The sequence below is a fragment of the Marmota monax genome, unplaced genomic scaffold (assembly GCF_021218885.2).
Source record: "Marmota monax isolate L192 unplaced genomic scaffold, Marmota_monax_Labrador192_F-V1.1 WCK01_AAM20220418_F8-fsc00114, whole genome shotgun sequence".
In the NCBI taxonomy this organism is placed as follows: Eukaryota; Metazoa; Chordata; class Mammalia; order Rodentia; family Sciuridae; genus Marmota; species Marmota monax.
In genome coordinates this window covers 1,663,702-1,687,880 of record NW_026694943.1, presented here as the reverse complement: position 1 = coordinate 1,687,880, position 24,179 = coordinate 1,663,702, and the positions used below count along the sequence as shown (strand labels likewise).

The 24,179-nt window shown below is 40.9% G+C and overlaps 1 protein-coding gene and 1 non-coding gene across 5 annotated transcripts in view; one reads left to right on the top strand and one right to left on the bottom strand.

Moving 5' to 3' along the window:
- Nucleotides 1–24,179, bottom strand: part of Sash1 (SAM and SH3 domain containing 1) — a 291,235-nt gene that overhangs the window by 85,657 nt on the left and 181,399 nt on the right. For 3 of the 4 annotated variants that reach the window (XM_058573608.1, XM_058573609.1, XM_046427351.2), the window contains exons 3-4: nucleotides 6,428–6,478; nucleotides 6,250–6,299 (exon numbers count right to left, since the gene is read on the bottom strand). In XM_058573608.1, the coding sequence (XP_058429591.1) occupies nucleotides 6,250–6,299; nucleotides 6,428–6,478 (101 nt within the window). The remainder of the gene's footprint in view (nucleotides 1–6,249; nucleotides 6,300–6,427; nucleotides 6,479–24,179) is intronic. The other variant, XM_046427352.2, reaches the window with a different exon arrangement.
- Trnaa-ggc (transfer RNA alanine (anticodon GGC)) lies at nucleotides 21,201–21,272 on the top strand. Its single transcript has one exon. It is a non-coding gene; the product is annotated as a tRNA-Ala (tRNA).

Below are 24,179 nucleotides of genomic sequence, written 5' to 3'. Positions count from 1 at the left end.
CTTGATATTGTACCTTTATCTGGAGATGGTATGTGGTCTTCCATGTCTATTTAAAGAGGAAGAAAAAGTGGGAAGTCTTGAACAAGACTGCAAAACAGGATCAGATTGAAAGAGAGAGACAACCTCAGAAACAGATTAGAGTATTTGGGGAAGTGTCTGCTTCCTCAATGATTTTTCCAGGTGGCTTTTGAATGTTAATATTGACAGGCAGAAACTATTTCTTATCACACTGTCATCAGTTAGAGGAGACAAAACACATGCTGGGTAATGGGTAAAGACCAGGGCAGCCCTTCTGCATAGCAATTCCAGGCCTGGGACAATCCATTTCTAACTCTATTTCAAAGAGCCAGGGGGTACTCACTGAACTTGAAGCCAAGTACCAGGAGAGCTCTTGGTACTACTGAGACCTATAGAAAGTCCTGAGAAGAGGACAACAAGCTCTTGGGCTCAAAGCTCAGGCCATGCTGATTCATGTGGGGTTACAGGAGAACACAAGTGACCAGAGTCATCATCAAGGGCATGAACTGGGGCCAGACTAGATTGATAAGATTACCGAGCACTTACTACATGCCAGATAGCCTACTAAGTGAGGTAAGTATTACAAGTATTACCCATACTTTGTGGTTGTAGAACCTGTAGGCAGAAAGGCCAGGTAACTCGCCTCAGTGTGATAAAACTGATATGGAAAAGCCTGAATTTGAGTCCAAAGAGTGAGGTATCAGGTAGGGCAGCTTCACTCCAAGGTCATAAAGACACTTGGGCTGGATTGAGATGTTTGCCTCCAGCTCTAGAACCTTAGGCTGGTTAATTCCCTCAAATAGTAAATACTTCAGTGAGTTTATATAAAAATCAAATGAAAAAATATAATGGAAGTGATCAGTGCAGAGAAATAAACAGTTCACCTCAGTTTCCCAGACCAGGGCTGAGATGCTGCAGTTGGATGGAACTTGCCCAAATGATGGGGGTGACTGTGGAGGATGGTGGGTGGGGCAAAGAGCTTCTAGGAGTCTCAGCACCTCTCGGAGAACAGGAGCTGCAGCCTGACTGGGGAATAAGCAGCAAGGGATGAGAGGCCAGCTGGGTAGGTGGAAGACAGACAGGAAGGGAGGGGAGAAAGAGGAGGCCAAGATGGGGGTGTAGCCAGTCAAGAAGCAGTGATGCCCAGAGCAAGGCAGAGGGCCATGGGAACTGAACAGAACACGTGCAGAGCCTTCTCCCCTGATGTCCAAGAGGAAATGGGGAGAAGATGGAGGCTCGAGGGGGAGAAAAGGAAGCTAACATAGTCCAAAGTCTTCAGTCCCTGGATGAAACAAACCTGAGAGCAAAGTGATGCCCAGGTACTGCGAATGCTCACACAGAACGTCCACAAACCACAGCCCCCAACCTGCAGGCTCCCTCTCCTTGTATTTATCTGCCTGGTGACTCCTGCTGTATGTATTTAGACTTTCTCACTGTAAAGCAGTTCAACTGAAGTCACAGGTAATGAAAGAGAGTGAAATTTTAAATCAGTGAATTTTCAACTTTGGCGAAAGGCCCAGTAGAAAACACGTTATAAGTATTGGCTAAGGTGAAGTTTTAAGATCTCTTTTGGACTCTCCTGCATCTATGGATAAATAACTGAATGAGAGTAGAACTTGCTCCTGTTTCCAAAAGAACCACAGATTGTAGTTACTTAATTGCAGCTATTTATTTATTGCTGACGAACCTGGCTAACCCTTAACCTCTCAATTTGCAGAAGCAACACAATTATAAATACTTGAGAATTAGAGTGGTCAGGAACAAGGGTACTTAATGAAACCAAATTCAGGATTGGCTATTAGTGGCTACGCAGCCAACTTAGTAACCTCTCTGAGCTTCCATTTCTGAATTTGTAAACAGGAATAATGTCGTATGGAACTTCACAGTGTTGTTCTATATAATAAATAGTCAACGTTAAGTAATTAGATCAGTTCTTGGTACATACTATACACTCAATAAATTATACATCATGTATATAAATGTTTTATATTATAAATTAGATAGTTTATATATCACATAAATAATTATGAAATGAGAATTACAACTGAATGAGCAGGGTAGAGTTTCTAGGAAAGCTTTTAAAAGGCCTGTGCCTTTGGACCAGATATGGTGGCACATGCCTGGAATCCTAGAAACTTAGGGGGCCAAGGCAGGGAGATTGCAAGTTTGAGGCCAGCCTCGGCAACTTAGCCTCTGTCTCAAAATAAAATACACAGGCTGGAGGTGGGTAGCTCAGTGGTAGCTCTCGCCTAGCATGCGTGAGCTCCTGGGTTCAATCCCCAGTATTAGGGGGGAAAAAGGACAGGGAAATGTGCCTTTGGCCTTCTTCAAATTACCATCTTCCCTACACTTTGCTGTTTCTTCTCACCTAGAAGATGCAGCAGGCACTTTGAAGCCATGAGGAAAAAATGGACAGGGGCACAGTCCGGGTTCCTAAAGGCCTGCTGAGCCACGGGCCCAGTCCTGGACCTACCCACGGAGCAAAGATGTCTAGTGAGCCCTATGTTTATTTATACCACTATGTGTCAGTTTTTCTGTTGTTCATGGCCAGTCTCATTCCTCAGAGATCATGATGTTGACATTTCCCAGCCACCTCCAATGCCTCCCATCCCTACAACCTTGCTTTCCAGGTATTTTTGAGAGTAGCTGTGGAGTAACAAGAAACTGAGCTAATGTTGACCTTTTGGGCTAGTTGACACAGATCCAAGTTTGGTGTAATAAAGTAGTCTCATCAATAGATGCTGTAACAGAAGAGGCTCTAATGAAAGCTCCCTGGATTATATTCTCATAACAGAATGTGGCACAACAGAGAGATAGTAAGACATGAAGAACAAATGGGGCCTTTGTTAAATTAGTGATGGGGGTAGGGAGGGTCTATTCTTTCTTGTTATCTACCTACCTACCTACTGATCTGCCTACCTGCCTCTATCTCTGTACCTCTGTTTGTGCAGGCCAACCACACCTAGCTGCTAGCCCACTTGGCAAGGTCATCCAATGCTGGGATGGCTCAGTTGTACTAGAATTCTCACTTCTTGTCTCCCCCACAGAAGACCCACCACCTCTACGTCTGCTGGTCAGAGCTATCTTCCTGTAACTTTAAACTTTAGCTCTGTTTAATGCCAAATACCACTGGGAGAAGTGATGTGTTTTTTAGAAACAGACATTCACATCAAAATTCATGCCATAATCCATAATGCATCCCTCCCCCAGAAGAGGTTTAGCTGGGGAAAGGAGAGGAAGGAGCATATGCTGAGGTCCCAGAGACAACTGGGGAGACTGGATCTGGAACACAGGAGCCACGGGGCCAGTTGCTCCAGTCTCTGAGTCCCCGCTCAGTATCTCTGTCTCTAAGGGTGGGCTGCTGTAGGACTTGCCCGCTTTTGTTTACTGATATCTCTTGCCTTTTGGATAAAAAGTAGAAGAAAATTTCTGCCCATAAAACAACAGTATGAGTCAGCATGGTATTTTGGTTGGCAGACACTTTGCGGACACTATCCAGACACAACCAACTGGTTTGCCAGGTCATCCTCCATAGCTTGAATATTCAACTGCAAAGTTCCCAGCAAGCATTGTGATGGGAGGAACAGTGGAATTTTCCATGTGAACATATTTAAATTTTTAAGTCCAATGAATAAATTCTTAAATAAACGGTGGTCCAATTCTACTCAAATTATAACCTGACCTAGGCTTTCACAATGATACTTTATCCTTAGAAATGAATACAAAAATAAAAACAAAACCGCTTAGACGATTTCATCTAAAATAATCTTCAATTTAAGAATAATCATCACCAGTTTGCAACCATTACATTAAATATTGATTCAGGCAAGTATCACCAAAAGAATCTAAAACCATTAGGTAAAAGTTTGATGAGGAACAGGATATTTACAGACTCAGATAACCTCCCCACAGAATATGTATTCATTAAGAAGGAAAAATCGTAACTTCTCAGGGGAAACCTGGCAGATACCACATTCATCAATGATGAAAATTCATATCACCGATTAGGGGACAAACAAACATCATGTGATTCCTGATGTGGGGAGAAAAAAGAAACAAAGGAACCTCACTCAAGGAATACTTCACAAAGCAACCGGCTCACAGTCTCTAGAAATGTCAGGACCGTAAAAGACAAAGAAATGCTCTCAGATTGAATGTGGACAAAAAGACAGGACAGGAGTAATTTTTTTCTAAAGTACTGGACTGGAAAGTGAGTGCCACAAGACACATTATTGGGACAGTTGGACAAACCTGAGTATGAAATGTGTATTAGGAAAAGCCATAAAATCTCCTACATTTGATAGTTAGATTATGGTTCTATCAAAGCATGTCCTTGTCCTTGGGAAATAGATGCTGAAGTATTTAGGGCTGAAGGTCATGGCGTGTGCAACTTACTTTCAACTGGTTCAGCAATAATAATAATTAGTGGTACTGTGTATAGGGCAGGCAGACAAGAGCACGCCAACGTCAACAACTGTGAGTCCAAGTGTAATTGACATGGAAGTCACTGCACAGTTCTTACAACTTTTCTGGAAGTTAAAAGTTTTTCAAAGTTAAAAAAAAAAAAAAAAAAGAATGTCATAGCTGTCAAACACCATGAATAGAGAAAAGAAGGATGAAATGTTTCAAAATTTTTAAAATGTTTAGGAAGACCTAAGTCTAAACCGTTTGAAAATACAGAGGTAAATTGGCAATATTACAAATGAAGAGTTGGGGGCTGTTGACAGAGACAGACAGACTCGGGAGTGTATGTGCACATGACTATGTATGTTGAAAATTTTTTGTTAACCTCAGGAGGCCGTCAGTCTCTCTCTTGGCCACAGGAGTCATGCCATATTTTGCTAAGGAAAGGATATAAACACGGAAAGAATGACTCCCCACAACTGAGGGGAAGGAGAAGTACCCAGCCTAACTAAGGTTAGTACAAACTTAGTGAGTCACTTCCTCCTAGGAGGAAGAACAAGCATTTCTTGCTTCCTGAAGGACTCAGAGATGCCAAGAACACCTGACCTCTCTGCCTGACTCTTGCTACGTAAGCGGTCAACCAGGTCGGGGGGCCACAGCCATTCACTCAAGTGCTTCAATAGCATCATAGGACCTCCGTGTTCAAAGTCAATGTCTACTCGAATCCCCTATCTACTTCAGCCTCCATGTCACTGGCTTCCTGAGAGGACACAACGAAAACAAAACAAGAGAAAGTCATGCTGCGGACACACTTATCCTCTCCCTTGACTGGGCAAGGGCCTTGGTTTTCTTTGGCACATCAACCCCATGGTTCTTGGTCCTGAAACCAAACCTACGTTGCCCCTTGCGTTCAGACTGGAGCTTTCTGGCCAAGCCATCTTCCCTCCCAGAAGCTGCCTCTGTGCCAACAGCACACACACGTGGATGGATTAGGCAGAGCCGGGCTGTAAAGCACACACACGCTCTCCTAACGTGTGCTTCTCATTCCAGAAATACTTCATTCCTAAGCCACTTCTATGCCTCTCTTGGCACGAAACAGTGCAAGTGGCTCGGTGCCAGAGGAAGTGTCTGTTTAGAGGTCTGAACTTTCTTTAAATTTCTTTACCTCAGAAGATCATAAATAGAACATTCTAGAATAATTGTAACAAAAGTAGAAAAGGGAAGGGTTACCGGCAGGGAAAACACATTTGTTTTTGTGGTTTTTTTAAGTTGCCTAAAAGAAATACTGAAAATATAGGAAAAAGCATAGCATTATCCTCTATGAGAGTAGAAATTACAGGGTCCAAGTTAGGACAAGGAAACAAAAGTATTTCCTTTAACAGGAAAGGTTGGAGAGCATTTGCCAGTTTCTGACACACACACATACACATATTCATTCTTATTTTAACGTCACCTGGGAAGATGAGGTATGGGGAGGGATTTTTAATTCTTTTTTTCCATCCCATATTAAAATGGTCACAAAACACGACAACCCATCTCAGTTGACTTACCTGTCCTCTCCCTTATTTCCAAGTATTAATTTGAGATTCCCTCACAAGAAACCATTTGAAATCAGTAATTCTTCCCCAAAGCCTCAGGTGTCACCAACTGGATGGCAGATCCTTTCTGAGCCACCTCGATACATGCACATGCACAGGACCAGCAAGGGGAAAATAATGTCCAACCCCAAGCCACACACACTCCACTGCCCACTCGATTTCCATCTGTGTAGATCCAAAAGACACCTTCCTGGAAACCCCGATGGCGGGCAGAGAAGGGGACACTTACTTTCTCTCCACTTCTGGTGTTGACACAGCGCTACAGAAACCAAGCGACTCCTAAGGAGAGAGAAAAGATTCGCAGCGTCAGTGCAGGCGGAGTAGCCGGCTTCATCTGATTAGCACAGAATATCACTCAAGAAGAAAAGGCAGAAGCAGAAATAGATGACTAAAGTCACTGTGCTTACTTCGATCTGGGACCGCAGCTGAAGTGATGTGGGGCTGGCGTCGGGTTTCTCCTAAAACAGAACAGATGCCGGTTTAACAAGACTCCCCAACGTGGCACACACCAGAGAGACAAATAGACGTGTAAGAAGAGACGAGAGGATTTGGGGAACGCAGGCTATACGGTGGGAGGAGATGGCTGAGATAAATGGATTTTCTGGAAAAACTCAAGTACTTTTTAAATGAGAGCTCTGGTCTCTTAAAATTGAACTGTTTACCAAACTTCGCTGCTGGACATTGCGGACAATTTTATTGCAGAAAAACACAATTTAACAGAAGGGTTCTGACAGTGGTGAAATCATTCTCTGGATATACTTAGACCAGGAGGATGCTGAATTGACTGCAGCCAGCTCAAGTTCAGCTTGTTTTTCAATGACAATGGCATTCCAACCTGATTTTAAAGTTCTAAGCATATTCAAAGTACTCAGTAATGTAGGACTTGTTCCAAGGGTCTTGAGGAAACAGCCTATTGGATATTCTCTCTCAACCCTAAAAAAAACAGTATAATCCTAATGCAAATGAACTGGCCTATCTGAAAATACACAAATAAAACCCCTCAGCATGCAGGTGATAAATGAAACATATACACATGATATAATGAGTGCATTGAAAAATCATTAAATCATAAAGGAGAGGTGAAGAAAAAATAATTTTAGAGATAAAACCATGTAGTGTGACACCCTCATTTACAGTAAAGGACATCATATTCCCTTTGAAAGTAAAACAAAAGGGGAGAGATAAATGAGTTGCTTGTGATGAAAATAATGGGTTGAAATGACCTCTGTCAGTAAAATATGAAAATTGTACCACAAAGAGTTTCAGATAAAATTATGGGAAAAGAAGAGCTGTCCTAGAGCTCAGAGCTCAGAGCACCACACTGCTATCTGTTCTAAGTACAGAATAATTCTAAATTGACATAGATATAAATAAAGGTCTTCATCAATAAGAGGTCCACAGACAAGAAAAGGTCCCCCTGACTGTCAAATAGGAAGCAGGACTACGGGCAGTTTTGAAGGAAGCCATAATTATCACTAACATTACACAATGATTAGTTTTTCTCCAAGGGTCCTATTAAGAGATTCTCAACAACTGTCAAATTCTTCAGGCTTGCCACATGCACTTTAGGAACCTCGTTAGTCTCAGCTAACATTCAGGAAGTGGGCAGGTCATCGGCAGTGATGCCTTCTCCTATGCACCTACTTTATAAGCTGCATCTGATTTTTAAAAATTATTGAAGTGACACATCTTAATGGATTTTCATCTCACTCACACCCTAGTCCCAGGTCCTTGTTTTCTATAAAAGAAATCAGGGTGTCCAGGCACAGTGGCACATGCCTATAATCCCAGCGACTCTGGAGGCTAAGGCAGAAGGATCACAAGTTCAAAGCCAGCCTCAGCAACTTAGCAAGACCCTGTCTCAAAAAAAAAAAAAAAAAAAAAAAAAAAAAGGCCGGGATGTGACTTGTTGGTTAAGTGCCCCTGGGTTCAATCCCCAGTACTGATAGATAGATAGATAGATAGATAGATAGATAGATAGATAGATAGACAGATAGATAGACAGACAGACAGAGATCAGAGTGGCATGAGGCCTTAGAGAACTCTCTCACTAACTTCATTTCATTTGCTGCCATTGTTTATACTGTTTATATTTCTGTATCAAACTTGATAGACTCTAAAACAGTATATGGAAAATGTTGGAGTTACATTCCAAATCCAGCTGGCATTCCATAAGACTCAGGCACACTGATAAAGAGGTAGATACATACTTTGGACACTCTTAATGCTTAGAGACCAACCCAGTTGCCCATACCTAGTCTTTTAGCAACACAGTGAAAGTTATGAACCTCAACAGCAGGGGTAAGTAAAAGTACAGTTTGCAATGTTTTTATCCCAAGTCTTTCTGTTCCAGAGTTGGTACAAAAACACCAGAATGGTGATGAATTTCTGCCAGTTCCTCTCAAATTTCCTCTTCAATTGCCCATTTAACAACCAGCTCCAGCCCATCTCCTTCCAGAATCGTCAACAAGAGTGACTGATTCAACTCACCCCCCCCCACACCCCATTCTTATCTTTTCTTTAAGCTCTAACTTTCTACCTCAGTAGTAATAGTCCCTGGTAGGAAATTATCATCTTTCATTGTATACATCTACCAGCATCTTCCCAGTCGATTTGGTTAAGTATATCACTTGTCATGCCAAAGTTGTAACACTCACAGTGTACTATGCAAAACATACCTGTTCAGGCACACAGAACAGTGGTTAACAACCTCCTTAAATGATGATCAGGAAGTAACATTTAAAGGCGTCCCTTTCACATGTTACTTTGTTACTTGCAATAGGCATCTGATTGTGTTTTAGCTACTTTTTAGAAAACTGCTGGAGGGTGTACTTAAATTTCATTGTGTTAAAATAATGAGGCAGGTAATGCTTTCATGCAGAATATGTGTTTCATCAGAGAGAGTTTACTAATATACCAACTGGAGATCTTGTTCAGGGATCTCTCTAGCGTTGTTTATTTTTTTTTTCCAGAACATGTAACAAAATTCTTTATTTGAGGGCACATCCTATTAATTTTATCACTCAAGGAAAGAGACTGTCAACATTGTTTAGAAGCATTTCTTAGAGAAAATCTATTCTAAAATAAACACATTACAAAACTGAGGAGAGGCTTATAAAATTATTCACTTAGTTAAGGACTTAAGACATGCTTTGAGGAAAACAAAGTGGACTATTGGGAAAATGCCCTTATTTAAGAAACTGAAGGGGTCATGTGGTATCAAAGACAATGGTGAATGTGCCTTTGTATATTATGAAATATATGACATATAAAAGAAGTGATAAAAAATACAGCAAATATTTGTGGACCCATCCTAGTGTCTGAGAAATGGGATACAGGAGCAGAGTTAATGACAGCAGATACCCTGACATGCACTTGGAAAAAACATCTTATGTGCAGAATATGAAGAAGTCTTCAGTATGCTGTATGCACAAGGAAGAAGTTCTGGACAACTCTTTATTCTGTTCACACTGAAAAACATGTAGAAATTGTTTTTGAAAAGCAGCAGGAGGAGCAGAGGTGACTGAGTGGGGAGCTGAGGCAAGGTGCACAGCAACTAAGGGTGTGGTTCTCAGAAGAAGAGAAGTGGGCATCAGGCTCTAAGGGATCAGGCTCCAAAGGCTCCCAGGCATCCCTCTTCCTTATCCAGGTTCCAAAGCACACTGGCTCCTTCTCTGTCCCCAGTCCAACCAGCATAATAGGAGGAAGGAGTAGAAAGATAAAGTTCTAGAAAGCCAGATGGAGGGGGAAGGGGGAGAAACAAGAATTAAAGATATACACCTCAATAATACCCTGCCACAGCTACTCTATTCAGAGGAAAACTGATGATCCACGGTTCAATTCCTAGGATGGAAATCATGGTGTTGATGGCAACAGTAAAAATTGTACCATTAAAATGCAGTCCCTGAGAACCTGTGTATTATCTGAGCATGTTATGGAAAGAAATGATCACTGGGAAAGAAGCTTCTTCCCTCCCTCACTGACAGTGTTTCAGTCACTGCTGCCAGGTAACAAATCATCCCAACAGTGGGATGATAACCAGCCAGCACTTTCTGATGCTCACACATCCTGTGGGTAAGAATTCACAAGGACAATGGCAGAAAAGACTTTCTCTGCTCCCAGATATGGGGTCTCAGCAGAGGGCATTCAGAGGCTGGGGATGATTGGGTGGGTGGGCTGTGACCACGGTGAGCTCACTCCTTCACACACTTGGAAGATGGATGCTGCCTGCTGGCTGGGACCTACACAGGGGCCACAGGCTGTAACCACTCATGGTGCTCCTTGCAGGGCTGCGAGGGCTCCTTGGGCTGCAATAGGAAGTGGAGTTGCAAGAAGCAGCACATGGAGAAATCCAGGCAGAGGCTACAGTCCCATCTGTACCACACCTGCCAGCGTCACAGCCTTCCCAGGTACAAGAGGGCTCCTGGGGCCACCTCAGTGGTGGGAGAGAAAAAAATCACATCGTGAGGAGAGCACTACAATGGGAGACATCCTTGTCGGCAAGGTTGGCAGTGACTGTCTGCAGGCTGACTGCCAAGGACACGGCGCTCTCCTAAGTTTCAAAATGAAGAATTAGATGAGACCATTTACGCAAGGCAATGTCTGTAAGGATTATTTTATGATTTTTACAGTTTCCTCCAGGAGAATAACTTGGCATATATTTTAGCCTGAATCCACCACTTAAAGATTGAAATCATGTACTTTTTAGGATACAACAATTATTCCTCTCTCATTTCAAACTAATATAGAAAGCCTCAAATATACAAAAGTAAAGAGAACAGTATAATGAACTCCCAAATTTCTTCCACCCGACTCCAGTGATTATCATCTCAGGGTCAATTCTGTTTTATCTGTACCTCCCATCCACGTTTCAACCTTACTTTGAAGAGAATTCCAGACACCGTATCATGAACTATCACAATTTTTAATGTGAAGAATTAGCTCTCAGGGCAGGTTCAGTGGTACATACCTGTAATCCTAGCTAATTGGAAGGCTGAGACAGGAAGATTATAAGTCCAAGGACCACGTTGGCAGGTTAGTGAAACCCTGTCTCAAAATAGAATGAAAAGGGCTGGGGACATAGGTCACTGGTAGAGTGCTTGTCTAGCATACATGAGGCCCTGGGTTCCATACCCACTATCACAAAAAATAAAAAATAAAAATCACTTAGCTATTATGTGTTGGGGTTTCTTGAATCTTAACTGCTGCTCATCTTGAGCCAATGACTATCACCAAGAATGTGACTCTTTCCTAGCACAAAAATTATATGCACAAAATTAAATTTTTCATCTATATTTTGCAGAGGAACACAAAGAAAGCCATACCAAAGTTAAATGCAACCATACATTCATTAGGTAGACTAACAGAGCACAGTGGTGCCCACCAGTATTCTCAGCTATTCAGGGGGCTGAAGCAGAAAGATAGCAAGTTTGAGGCCAGGCTGGGCAACAATAAATAGATGTATTAATGTGTGACTTTATATATCAAATATGTATATATTTACATTAAATTTGTGTTTATACAGACTTAAACATGCACATATATTTGAAGATAAAATCAGTAGTTTGCCAAAATCAAAACATGTATCTTCCACCTGCTTGTCTATGAGCGTGCACACACACATTGGCAGCACTAAAAGGGCATGGATCAAATACAACTAAGGCTCTGACCTTAAATGGCTACATTTTGCTCTAAACTGCTACAACCCATCACACTGTACACCAAAGTCAAAAGTCCCCAAGGGCCATATAAGTCCTGGAAAACAGATACCAGGGTCTGGTCTCCACTCCAGTCTCATTTCCAGCTTCTTGTGGAAATCTACCTTTTTCCCTTCCTCACTGCTGCCAGGACCCCAAGCCAAATGAACTTTACAGCTGGAAAAGGAGGGATAAGCCTCTGTGCTGTTCCAAAAGCAGGGAGGAAGAGCACCCGGCGCCCACCAGCTCCAAGGAGTGCCAAGTTCTCCTCCTCCACACTGGGTGCAGGAAGGAGGAGGTGGAAAAATCCAGACACAGCTGCTTGCTTAGCCATGTGCAGCCAACTGCCCTGCGCTGGAATGACTGACAGGGGTCCCAGCTCTCCAGGAGGGAAGCAGAGGAGTCCCTGCTGGTGGTGGATTTTCTGCTTTCCATGAAGACGTCATAGCTGTGATTTCATCTAGGGGGCAAAGTATGCCTGTCTTTTTCTCAACAAATAACAGATAAACTAGACAAACACTGAAACACACAGGTAAACTTACAGGTAAATGCTGCTTCAACAAAAGGAAAAACCTAGGCTTGGCTTTTACCTGGTTTCCATCCTACTACCAATGAGTCCGCACTATCAAATTCCAGTAGGTTTTTGCCAAATTTTAAAGCAGGTCTCTAAAAATATCATCGCACCTTTCTATTTCTTCGAAATTTAAAAAGACCCTATTTACAAATTCTGAGGAGTTCAAGCTTGATCCCCGCACCTCTCTGGCCCTAGGTAGCCTCATTTTTCACCTTTCCCAGAGTCGCACAAGACAAGCTGCCAGCAACACATTGAGGGTCGCAGGGCAATCGCAGATGTTGATTCTAGGGTACCAGAAATTTGACATACCTAAATTCCAATTCTCATCTTAACCTGGAAACCAGGCTCTCCTTCTTGTCTGACTTCTCTACTGCAGGGGATCAATGGGACATCTGTTCATTTTTACAGTAACTTAAAAAACTCAGCACAGTCTGGGAAGTCCTCTCCCTACTCATTGGCTCCGCCAGTAGGACTATTGCTTCTCTCTCCATTCCTCTGCTCTCTGCATTCACCCAACACGTTCCACTCGAGGTTCTTTGCATCTCAGGTCCCTGGATTGTCATTGTAGGGTGAAGTAGGAGGTATTTCTGGGGGTTGAGGTTCAGTTCCAGTTCTGCTCCCAACAACCGTGAGACCGTTAAACCTTCGTTTTATTTGTTTGGGTTTGATTTTTTTCAGTGGCAGTGGAAGACAGATGAACCACTTGATTATTCCAGGTTCTTTGTTTTGGCAGTAAATTCCCATAATGAAGTCATGTATCGCCCATTCAATCACTACTGCCAAATAAATCTTGAAATAATACTCAAAGTCCTTGCTGTTCATCATCAGCATCACCTGGGAGTTTATTATAAATGCAGTCTTGGGCCAGGCGCAGTGGTGCACGCCTGTCATCCCAGGTATGAGGGAGGCTAGGGTAGGAGGATCACAAGTTCTAGGCCAGCCTCGGGGACCTAGTGAGACCTTGTCTCAAACTTTAAAATAGGGGGTAGGTGGGGGATATAGCTCAGTAGTAAAGCATCCCTGGGCTCAATCCCAGTACCAAAAAGATAGATAGATGATAGATAGATAGATAGATAGATAGATAGATAGATAGATAGATAGATAATAAATAGATAGATAAGGAGGGAGGGAGGGGGATTTGGAGTCCCCTGCCCCCAGGCCTCTGGAATGAAATCCCCTGAGATCTTATGTTGAGTTCTGCTCAAGAAACACACTGCTAGGTCATTTTTCTGTTTACAAACCTTCCAAGAGACAGTGCTGACAAAATAAAATCTGCATTTTGAAGGAGGGGCCCCTCCCAAGTCCTCTCCTTAGCAAACATGGGCCGTGTGCACTGTCCCCTGAGCACATTCCAAATCTGGTGTCTTAACTCTGCTCATGCTTCCTGGAATGTCTATCCACACCCTCTCCATCCCTTAGACACAGCTCCACACACCCCTCTCATCAAAACCTTCCTGCCTCCCTGTGCTGTAAATGAGTCACCTGCGTGTGACCAACACAATAGCTACACATGCTGTATGTTAAGTGTACCTATGTTGGCAAATCTTCTTCTTCTCTCATTTCCTCAACTAAGCTGCAAATGCCCTCATAACAGGGATTCACTGTCCCTGCACAGTCCAACAAAACCTGTTTATTGAGCACTTATTACACGCTAGGGCCCCAATTCAAGCACTAAAGGTATAACAACAAACAAGGCATGGAGCATCTCCATAAGAACACTGCTTTCCACAGCTGGCACAGCCCTTTCCGTGGAGGTGCTAATGTCTACTGAGTTGATTTTCAAAAATCTGATCAGTTCGCTGGTAAATTTGCTTCTTCCTTCTACTAATTTATGTTTGCAATTCTTTTTTCTTTTTTAAAAATATATTTATTTATTTATTTTTACGTGGTGCTGAGGATCAAACCCAGTGCCTCACACATGCAAGGCAAACACCCAACCACTGAGCCACAACCCTAGCCCCAGGCATGGATTTTTATGTTTTGATTCAAGATTTACTTTTGGATTGCACAGTTAACATCAGTAAGTTACTTATCTAGCAAATATTTCTTAAGAGATCTCCAATGTAGATCTATAAGAAATTAAAAGAAAATGTTAGGATAGTTAATCACTTTTAGGTAAAACCCAACAGTAGCCTGAGGTTTCTGCCCCCATTCGTGCCCTTGCATGTTGTATCTCACAGGTGAAACAGGAAATGATAATCATTTTTGAGGGCTTCTATAAGTTCACAGCTTGGGATATGAAATTTTTATTATGAGTGAAAATGAATGGAAAACAACTCTTATCTCTTGTATCAGTGAAGAAAGACCTCAAGGAGAAACATTTTTTTTTCCCAGCAGAATACTATTTCACTGACTACATCCTTAAAATCTACCCATATTTAATAAATCAGTGAAATTCTAGAAGGCTTGATAAGCAGTAAACCCTAATGTTGGAATTTCCCTCTGGTCATTAATGCTTTAAGGTAAAATAATGGAGTCTCTTGCTTTATCAGTCTATGTTCTGTGATTATTAATTACATATATATTTAGACTTCCTGTGTACCCTCCCCCACAAAAAAAAAAAAAAAAGATGACCTTAGGACAGTTTATCAAATCTCAGTTCCATGTTATGTGATTAAAAAAAAGTTTTAAAGAGCCAATTTAAATGATATAAAGGATAGGGAGAGTCAAGATTGAAAGTAAAATCAATTTGGGAATTAAGTTAATTCACCAAATTTGGGCCATGGGACCCTATGCTGGAAATGGACCACGTAATCAGTTTTGAGACTGGTGTCATCACACTTTGTTTTCAGATATTCACACATGACAATTTCTGCAACTGACTATTTCTTCTCTGGCTTCTGGAAAAGGGAATACTATATAGTCCTGAATGACATTGGGAGAAGGTTCTTGCAGAACTAGCTGTGGCCCATCAGGTGTTAACGCTGGTCGAAGCTGGAGTTGGGTGGGAGCCCCTCTAAGGGAACAGGGCCCCACAAGGGGCTTCCCTAAAGTGCACACTCACTCCCCTCCCATTCAAAGGAGCTGACGGGATGCTTAGTGCATGGGCAGAAATTGCACTGGGGAGACAGCAGAGAGAGAACTTTGACATCTTGAAGCACAGCTAAGGAAAAACTGGTGAGAGTCACTCAAACTCACTCACTGGTGAGTTGGTTAAATTCAGGGATAATGTCAATCTGAGAGGGTCAAGCTGGGTGCTCTGGTGGGCTCATTTCAAACAGGACAGTATGGTTTTTTAACTTCTAAACTGTCATAGAAAACAACATTCTAGATCTTTCAGGCTACAAACCTAGCAATGCTGAATGGGTGCACACCATCTCACATGGCAGCAGGAATAACATAAAATAAAAATATAAAAATAAAAAATAGAAAGGGCTGGTGATAGAGTTCAGTGGTTAAGTATCCCTGGCTTTAATCCCTGATACAAAAAGAAAAAAACCAGGTTCTATGCTTGAAGGGGCTATAACCATTCTAGACCAAGTTTTAATGGATCCTCCTGATACTCTTGTTAGTCACTACTATCAAGAACAATACTCACACAACCAAATAACCAAAATGGTTTTAACCATTTTTACAAATATTTAAATATAGCAATATCTATTCCTAGGACCTAATAGCACTTGATTTAATTAACTTCATAGTGAAATTTCTCAGGAAAATATAAAAGATGTTAAATCTAGTTGGAGATTTTCAATTGGGTATTAACAAAATACTAACAAAATTCTAATACGCAGCCCAGTTCTGACGTTTAATGCTCACCCTGAGGCTGGCTTGGCCACACTGGACTGGAGGGTCCCAGAACCCCAATACCACATCTGAGCACTGCATCCTGGACTTCATGCCTGACATTGAGCCAAACCCTTCTAAGAGCGCCAAGTTCCCCTCACATGTGTCTGTCCATCAGCAGTGTGCTCCACAGTTGGGTGCTGACGTGTCTGCCATCTTGTGTTCACTGCTCTTAGGAATCACATGCAGATACCCACTCGGGGACCAAGCTCCACCAAGCATTGTAAGAGAGGTTCTCAAGCTTAATTCACAACAGTGCCCTCGAATGCTTTTTAAAGACAGATTGCTAGATCCCACCCCCAGAGTTTTAGGCTCAGTAGGTCTCAGGGTGGGCTCTACCAAATATATTTCCACCAGATTCTGGGGTAAAGCTGAAATTGTTGGTTGGAGGGAAACCACATTTTGAGAATGGCTGCTGCAGATCAAGGTGGCAGAGCTGCCTCTAGTCTGGGAGTCGGTGGTCTGCAGGTTGGAGGGAACCATTTATTTGGAGCCACATCTGAACTCTGGCCTGATCTTCTGTGTTTGACTAATGGTTTTAAAGTTAAAAGGAAAGAGAGGAACTCAATGTCATTTTTTTAAAAGGGCAAACAGAGCCAGGTGTCTGACAACAGAATAAATTTTTGACAATATTTGGAAGCCATATTGACAGAAGATTCAAGTCCCTCTGCTGCGAGGGATGGGATCCTTCAGAAACTGGTCAGACCTCTCATTGACTACTGTGACTACTACTTGGCTGGAGTATAATCATTGGAAATTTTATAGCATAAATTATATCTTGCATTACATTTTTATGGTAAAATTAACTATGAGTCCTGGAACTAATGACTAAAGATTTTGGAATGGATGACCTTCAGACACTGATGACAGCCTGTAACTGAACACATTCATGTAGTCATTTATTCAACCAATAATTCCTAAGTGTCAGCTTGGTACTCAGTTGACAAGCTGAGTACCAGGTATATAAAGAATTATCACTGACCTTCAAGTGCTCAGAGTCATGTAAGAGAAGCAGCAAACAGAATATAACAAACCAAAAGCCTCCACGTTATCACATTAATACCACATGAACTGGTCGGTATACAGCTTGAATGTCTAAACGTGGATTTTACAAAAATTATGTGGCGTGATTGAACTGGGAATGACAAATTTTAATGACTCTTCTAATAAATGAGCTCATGTTTTGTCACGATGAGGTGCCATTATTATTGTTGTCTCTGTTGTTATGAAATCAAATGTGCTATCATGACATTTAACCACCTGTTTCCTCATGCTTTGAATCATACTTTCAAATCATTTAAAAGGTTCAAAATCAATGGCAATCCCAGTGCATTCTGAACTTACCCACTTCAACTTCACTTTTAAAATAAGTGGGGGAGGGGAAAAGTGCTGGGAGTGATATTGGCTAAATCACATTGTTCTATTATGTGCGCATATAAGTATGTAACAACAAAGCTCATGATGTACAAATATAATGCACCAATTTTTAAAATTGGGGGATGGGAATAAGTGGGGAATATGTATTTCATTTTATGAAGTGTTGCCTAACCCTAGAATCAAAAAGAAAGCAAACTGGACCTTTTGTTTTATAAAAAAAATTATCTGAAGTAAAATAAAATAAATGAACTTTAAAATTAATCATGTCTAATAAGTAAAACATTTTAAAGATGCACGGATGGATGTTATTATTTGAGAATGAAAAAATTAAAACAAAAATTGTAGTCTCAGGACATTGAGACAAATGCCAAACTTTATAGCTCAGGGCAAACTTTTTATTATAAATGCTTTCAAGATCAAGTTTAAAATGGAAACACAAGCAGACAAGGCTCCAAAGTAATATACATAAATGATATGTTTCTGTTCTTGTATAGTGATTTTCCTCTCTTCTGAGCATTAATCTTTGAATGACTGACTCTATAAATTATTGAACTAAGTTCAAAAGCAAATGAAATTTAAAATACCCATTTATTGAATGGCAAAAGTGCCATGTTGAAATTACTGTGATTTATCTGTTTCTTTAACGATTCCTGTAGCAAACTTACTTCATTGCTCAAAATTATTACCTGGTTGCATAGTTTACTCTGGCTTAAACATAAATCTATTCCCACTGTTCAGAACAGCAGCCATTTGTCAGGATCTCATTCATTCATTCACAGCCACAAGGTCCAATTTTTTCTTTCTACAGCTCTAAACTGGCACACTGTGGTACATGTAGATAGGACTCACCTTTTAGAAACTGATGAAGTTTGTGTGTACCACTGATGACTACAACAAGGGAGGTGCCAGGAGGAGTGACACCTAACCAGGACAGAGTTCACCCACCATGGTCGCCTGCCTGTTTAGAACCTGTGTAGTCCCAGCAGCTCAGGCACAGATGGGTAACATAAGGGCAAGTCTGTGTAGAGCCATGCATTTCTTGAGCATTAATGCCTGTGGGTACTGCAACTGCAGCAAGTGCTGTGGTTGGAGTCTGGTCTAAAAGCCAACTTCTTCCCCACACCAAGAAGAGGGTCCTCTTGGGGCTGGGGGTATAGTTCAATGGTAGAGTCCTTACCAAGCATGCAAGGGCTCCTGTATTCAATCACCAGAACCAAAAGAGGCAAGCAGGGGGCTCCCACATTTCTCTCTTCCAGATTCACTTTGTGGAGACGTTGTGTGTGGGGAGCACATATTCAGGCTGGGGGTGTAGCTCAATAGAGCACTTGCCTAACAGATGTGAGGCCCTAGGTTCCATCCCTAGCACCACAAAAACAAAACCAAAAACCATGATCTCCACCTGGCAGAAAATTTGCCATATACATGATAATGGATGAAAGTGCTCAATATATAAAGAATAAGTGAATAAGAAAAACATAAGGTCAGACCAAAATGAACGAACAACTTTTTAAGACATGAATCATAGAAATAAAAATAAGAAAATATGAATGTTTGTACAAATAGTCAAAGAAATACAATTTTAAAAGCCTAATGAGGCCACATTTTGCCAAACTCGTAGAGGGTTTTCCCCCCTGATAATATTTAATACAAGTTAGTATGTAATAAAGGTTGCATATATGTTGCTGATAGGAGTGCAAACTATAGAATATTTCCTAGTGGTAATTTAACAGTATTTCAGGAGTCTTTAAAATAGTCTCACTTTACAATCTGCTAAGTTCATATCTAACAATTGTCCCAAGGGAGGTAAGATATTATGGTGAAGATGTACATTTTAAATGTTCATGGTCACTGATTATAGTAGCAAAATATTAAAAATTCCCTAAATAGCTAACATTGGAAAGTGCTTACATAAATTATAATATATTCACCAAAAAAGTATATAATCATTAAAAATAACAATACTGAAAAATACTTAGTAAGGGAGAAGTATTTCTTAGAGGAGGTTATGGAACATAAACAAGTATATATTTTGGATATACACATATAAATAGTAGTCTAAACTCCACCGGGCAGGAAGTTTTGTATATTTTGCTCACTGGTTTATCTCCAGAACTCAGCAGAGTATCTGATACTTAGTAGGTACTCAATATTTGCTGAAATATATATGTCAGGTGAAAGCCTGTGGGAGCTGGGAGCACAGTAGGGAGTCTAAGCACAACCTTCATTTTCTTTTTTAGGCCTTCCTGAATTTTCTAATTTTTCTACTCTGTGTGTGTGTGTGTGTACATATACTACTTTCACAATCAGAAAGCAAAACAAAATGTTTCTACTTAAATAATGATTTTTCTTAATATTATTCTTTATAGAGAACCAGTGTCAGATCTAGTTTGAAATCGACACGCAAACATGTGCACTCGATTAAGGTCCCAGACCGTAGCCAGGACACTGGAGATCCATGACAAAAGATTTATGTTAACTTTTTAAAAATCACATTGGTCATACGATGACTAATTTCTTTTCTACAAATAGATCTTTGTGGAATATTTGTTATTTAAAGATGCATTATTGAAAGCATCATACACACACACACATACACCACAGTATCTTATTATTATTTTTAAATTATATTATAGAATTAAAGATCCTGAAGTATAAATAAGAATTTTCCTCACATTGTGTTACTTTTCCTTTTCCTGTAACTGCCATGTCAAATTCTCCTCTCTTACAGCACAGAAAAGAATTACTGAAGTATTTTCTTGTTTCTTTTTTTTTAAATATTTTTAGTTGTAGATGGACACAATCTCTTTAATTTATTCATTTATTTTTATGTGATGCTTAGGATTGAATCTAGTGCCTCACCTGTGTTAGGTGAGTGCTCTACCACGAGCTACAACCCCAGTCTTACTTGTTATTTCTTAGCTGGCCTCAATCACCTAAAAATTTCGAGGATGGTGATTAGAGCATCATTATTTCATACAAGATTATGCAGATTATATGCACTTTTTTTATGTATGTACACAATCATTATGACAACTTCCCCCTAGCAGACAGCATTTTTCTGAGGAAAATCTAAAAAAACCAAAAAACAAAAACTTCAGAGGAATACAGACAGGAAACATATTTGCCCCTTATGGTCAAGGGCAGAACACAGATGGACTGCCCTTTCCTAGCATCTGCAGCAGGGCAGGCAAAAGTGGCGGGTTCCCATACAATCTCCTGGGAAACAGGACAGGAGGGCTGACTGTGGCCTAAAACTGTATGTCCCTCTCAAAAGGTTAAAATGAGCCAAGAAATATGACTGTTATTTACGGAATCAAGACAATAAAGAATTTTAAAGATGCGAACAGATCTTTCTTTTTTTACTAACCCTACAGTGATAAGGTACCACTTCTAAGTCACCCCACCTTTGCCCTACCAGGTCCTCAAATAATGTATGTAGATTCAAAGTACCAACGCTTGAGTTTTTCACTCATTCTATAAGATTCAACAAGAGAATGCGAGAGTGCTTTCATTTACCACAAAACCTCCAGCTCAACCGAGAAACGATTAGCATTCTAGTCTAAATTTTAAATATTATGCCCTGTACATATTTAAAGTTGCTATGAAGACCCTCTTTGAATATTCTAAATTTGAATGTCACCAGACAAATGTCCTTAACAACTCATGGAAATGCTCATTATATGAAAGAGAAAAATGGGCTTCAAAAATGGAGAGGATGGATAAATGAGAGAAAGGTAGTAGAGGGCTGGGGATGTGGCTCAGTGGTAGAGCACTTGTCTGGCATGCAGGAGACCCTGGGTTCAATCCCCAGCATCACCAATAAATAAATAAATAAATGATAAATAAATAAATCAGAATATAGGAAATTTGAAAGTGGAGACACCATAGTACATGATGCCTAGTGTTCTATATGTGGTAGGAAAACAATAAATGTTTATAAATTGAATTTAAATTTTTATTGTCTTTAGTTCCTAGGTATTAATATTGTATAATTTGATTCACAAAACAAGAGAATTGTATTAAAGCAATAAAGCAAAACAATGAGAGAAACAGGTTCAAGGAAGGACAGAGTCATGTGAAGCTCTATATATATCCTCTATCACATGTGCCAAGGGCTTTGTTAGGGATTATATAGCCTGCCACTTGTCCTTGCTGATCCTAAGCAGACCACCAGGGGAAAACAAAATGGACCGCTTTGGGAATAAAAGCAAATAAATATTTTCTTGAAAATCTTTTAAATTGCAATTTATACATTTTTAAAATCAAACTGATTCTTATCTACACCAAGGTGCGAGCAAATAACAGGAAGAGCAGCAAGACTCCCTTTGCATGTACTTCATAAACCCCAAGAACTACCAAGTGCCCACTGAGGCCACCCCGCTAGTTCTCAACCTGCAGTCCGCTCCCCACTGCTGGCAGTCACTGGATCTCCACCTATAAATTGAGTTCATCACAGTTTGGGTGAGTGCCCTCCAAAGGTCCATTTACTAAAGGCTTGGTCCCCAAAGTGGCAATACAGGGAGGTGGCAGGAAACTATAGGGGGTGGGGACAAATGAGAGATGATTAACTCATTGAGGGTGTGACATGGAAGGGGATCATGGGACCCTTCCCCATCTCTTCCCCTTCCTGTACGACTTTGCTTCCTGGTTCATGAGGTGAGTGATTTACTCCACTCCTGCCAATATGGCTGCCTTGCCAGAGGCACAAAGCAGTGATGTCAATGGATCTGGGACTGGAGCCTCTAAAACCATGAACTCAAATAAACCTTTTCTTTTCACCAGTGAATTATCTCAGGTGTCTTATTATAGTAATGCAAAACTGAATAATACAATCATACAAAATCATTTCCCACTTCATTTCCTGCCCATCAATGTCAACTTTTATCAAGTGCTTGCCAACCTGGTGCCCCACACCATTCTGGGCACTATGTGTACATGTGTTTATATATATATATATATATATATATATATATATATATATATATATATATATATATATATATTTATTGTGTATTGTGTGTGTGTATGTATACACAAACACAATACATAATATAGGTAATTATACATATCTATTGTATATGTATTATATAGAGAGAATTTTTTCATATTTAATCTTCTTAAAACCTGGTAAGGTAGAAACCTTTACTATTTGCATTTTTACTAATGAAATGACAGCATGGAGAGATCTTGCCCAAGAACGCACACACTAGAAGATGGTAACATTTACTGAGTACCTCTGTTGTGATCTGGATACCTGCTCTTCACTGCTATGCTAATATCTATTGGTCCCTACAGTCATGCGCCATGCTGACAGCAGACTTCCTTTGGCCTCCTGAATCTCTATCCTCCTCCCCTACATCCTAGCCTGTGCCATCCTAGAAGGTGTTCTGTTCTGTTTTCTTCCTTCTAAGGCCATGTTTTCTGATACCTGCATAATGACCCTCATTTTCTCCTAGGCCCCATCCACATTCAGCCTTGTGGCTGATTCTCTTCCACCTGCTACCAGACCTAGGAATGGACAGACATACAACTATTAACTGTTCTAGTTTCCTAGAGCTAATCCCACCCCACTGTCCTGTCTGAAGGGTCCCCATCACCTGCTGTTCACCCAGACTTGAACTTCATAGTCAAGGACTGACCCTCTCCAGCAAATCCCTGCAATGAGGCCTCTCCAATGGGTGCATCTATCTCCAAGTATTAGTCTCCCCTGCATGTCTCCGTAGAAGACATCCTGCTATCAAGGACTCCTGCTAACAATGACTGGCTTTGTCTGGCAAAATCCAGACGTTCCTAAGAATGGTGTTGAATCTCACTTAAAACTACCCAAGTCCTCTGGAGGATGTTGGGTTACCTATTCCAATTATAAGCCAAGGAAGGTACACAAACAGCTCCAAGACACAAAGACACTGTTATGAGCTCATGGTGGATGTGCAGAAGCTCCCTCTTCCTGCAAGCCACCGAGGGGCCTGCCACCTGTCATCTTGCAGTTAATTAGGTAACACTTGTGAAGGGTTTTGCGACATGTAGCACACGTGTTGTCCAGGATCTCACATATGACGCTCCACAATGCAAAACTTAGGAGCTATTTTTAAAATCTATCTAACAGTTGAGCAAATCTCAAGAGTGTTTCTTTTTGCAGATCACTGTAAATCCATTCCTCTTCCATTGAGGTACCTCTAAAAGGAGCACACAACTGGTAGGGATTATTGAAGAGATTACAAAGGATTTTTAAAACAACCCCCCCCCCCGCAACAACAACAACAAAAAAGCAAACTCATTATAATCCATGCTTCATTTTCAGAGAAACCACAGAGAGACTTCATTTCATCTATTCTTTTGAAAACAAGCAATTCAAGAAGAAAGGAGGGGATGAATTGCTTTGTGTCTGTGCATAGGTTACTTTCACATATGTGAGAGAGTCGCAGAGCTGGGGGCCGTCCCAGGACACACTGGAGAGGTTTCTGCGATGTCTCAGAATCTGTGAGGACAAAGGCCAACTTCTCTGAAGCCCTGGTCAGACTTGCTTGAGCAGCTCGGCCAAGTGCCTCGTGGGTGTAAGCTGAAGACTGAGGTCACCTTCACCTCCCAAACTATCATTACAGCAGCTTTTCTGGCTTCAGGAAAAATAAAAGGTTTATTTTTAATTAATGAGGGCAGGTCACTAATTCCCTCTTCAAAAGAGCTTCCTTTTGCTAAAGGGAATCCCATGAATGAGTGGGCAGGTTT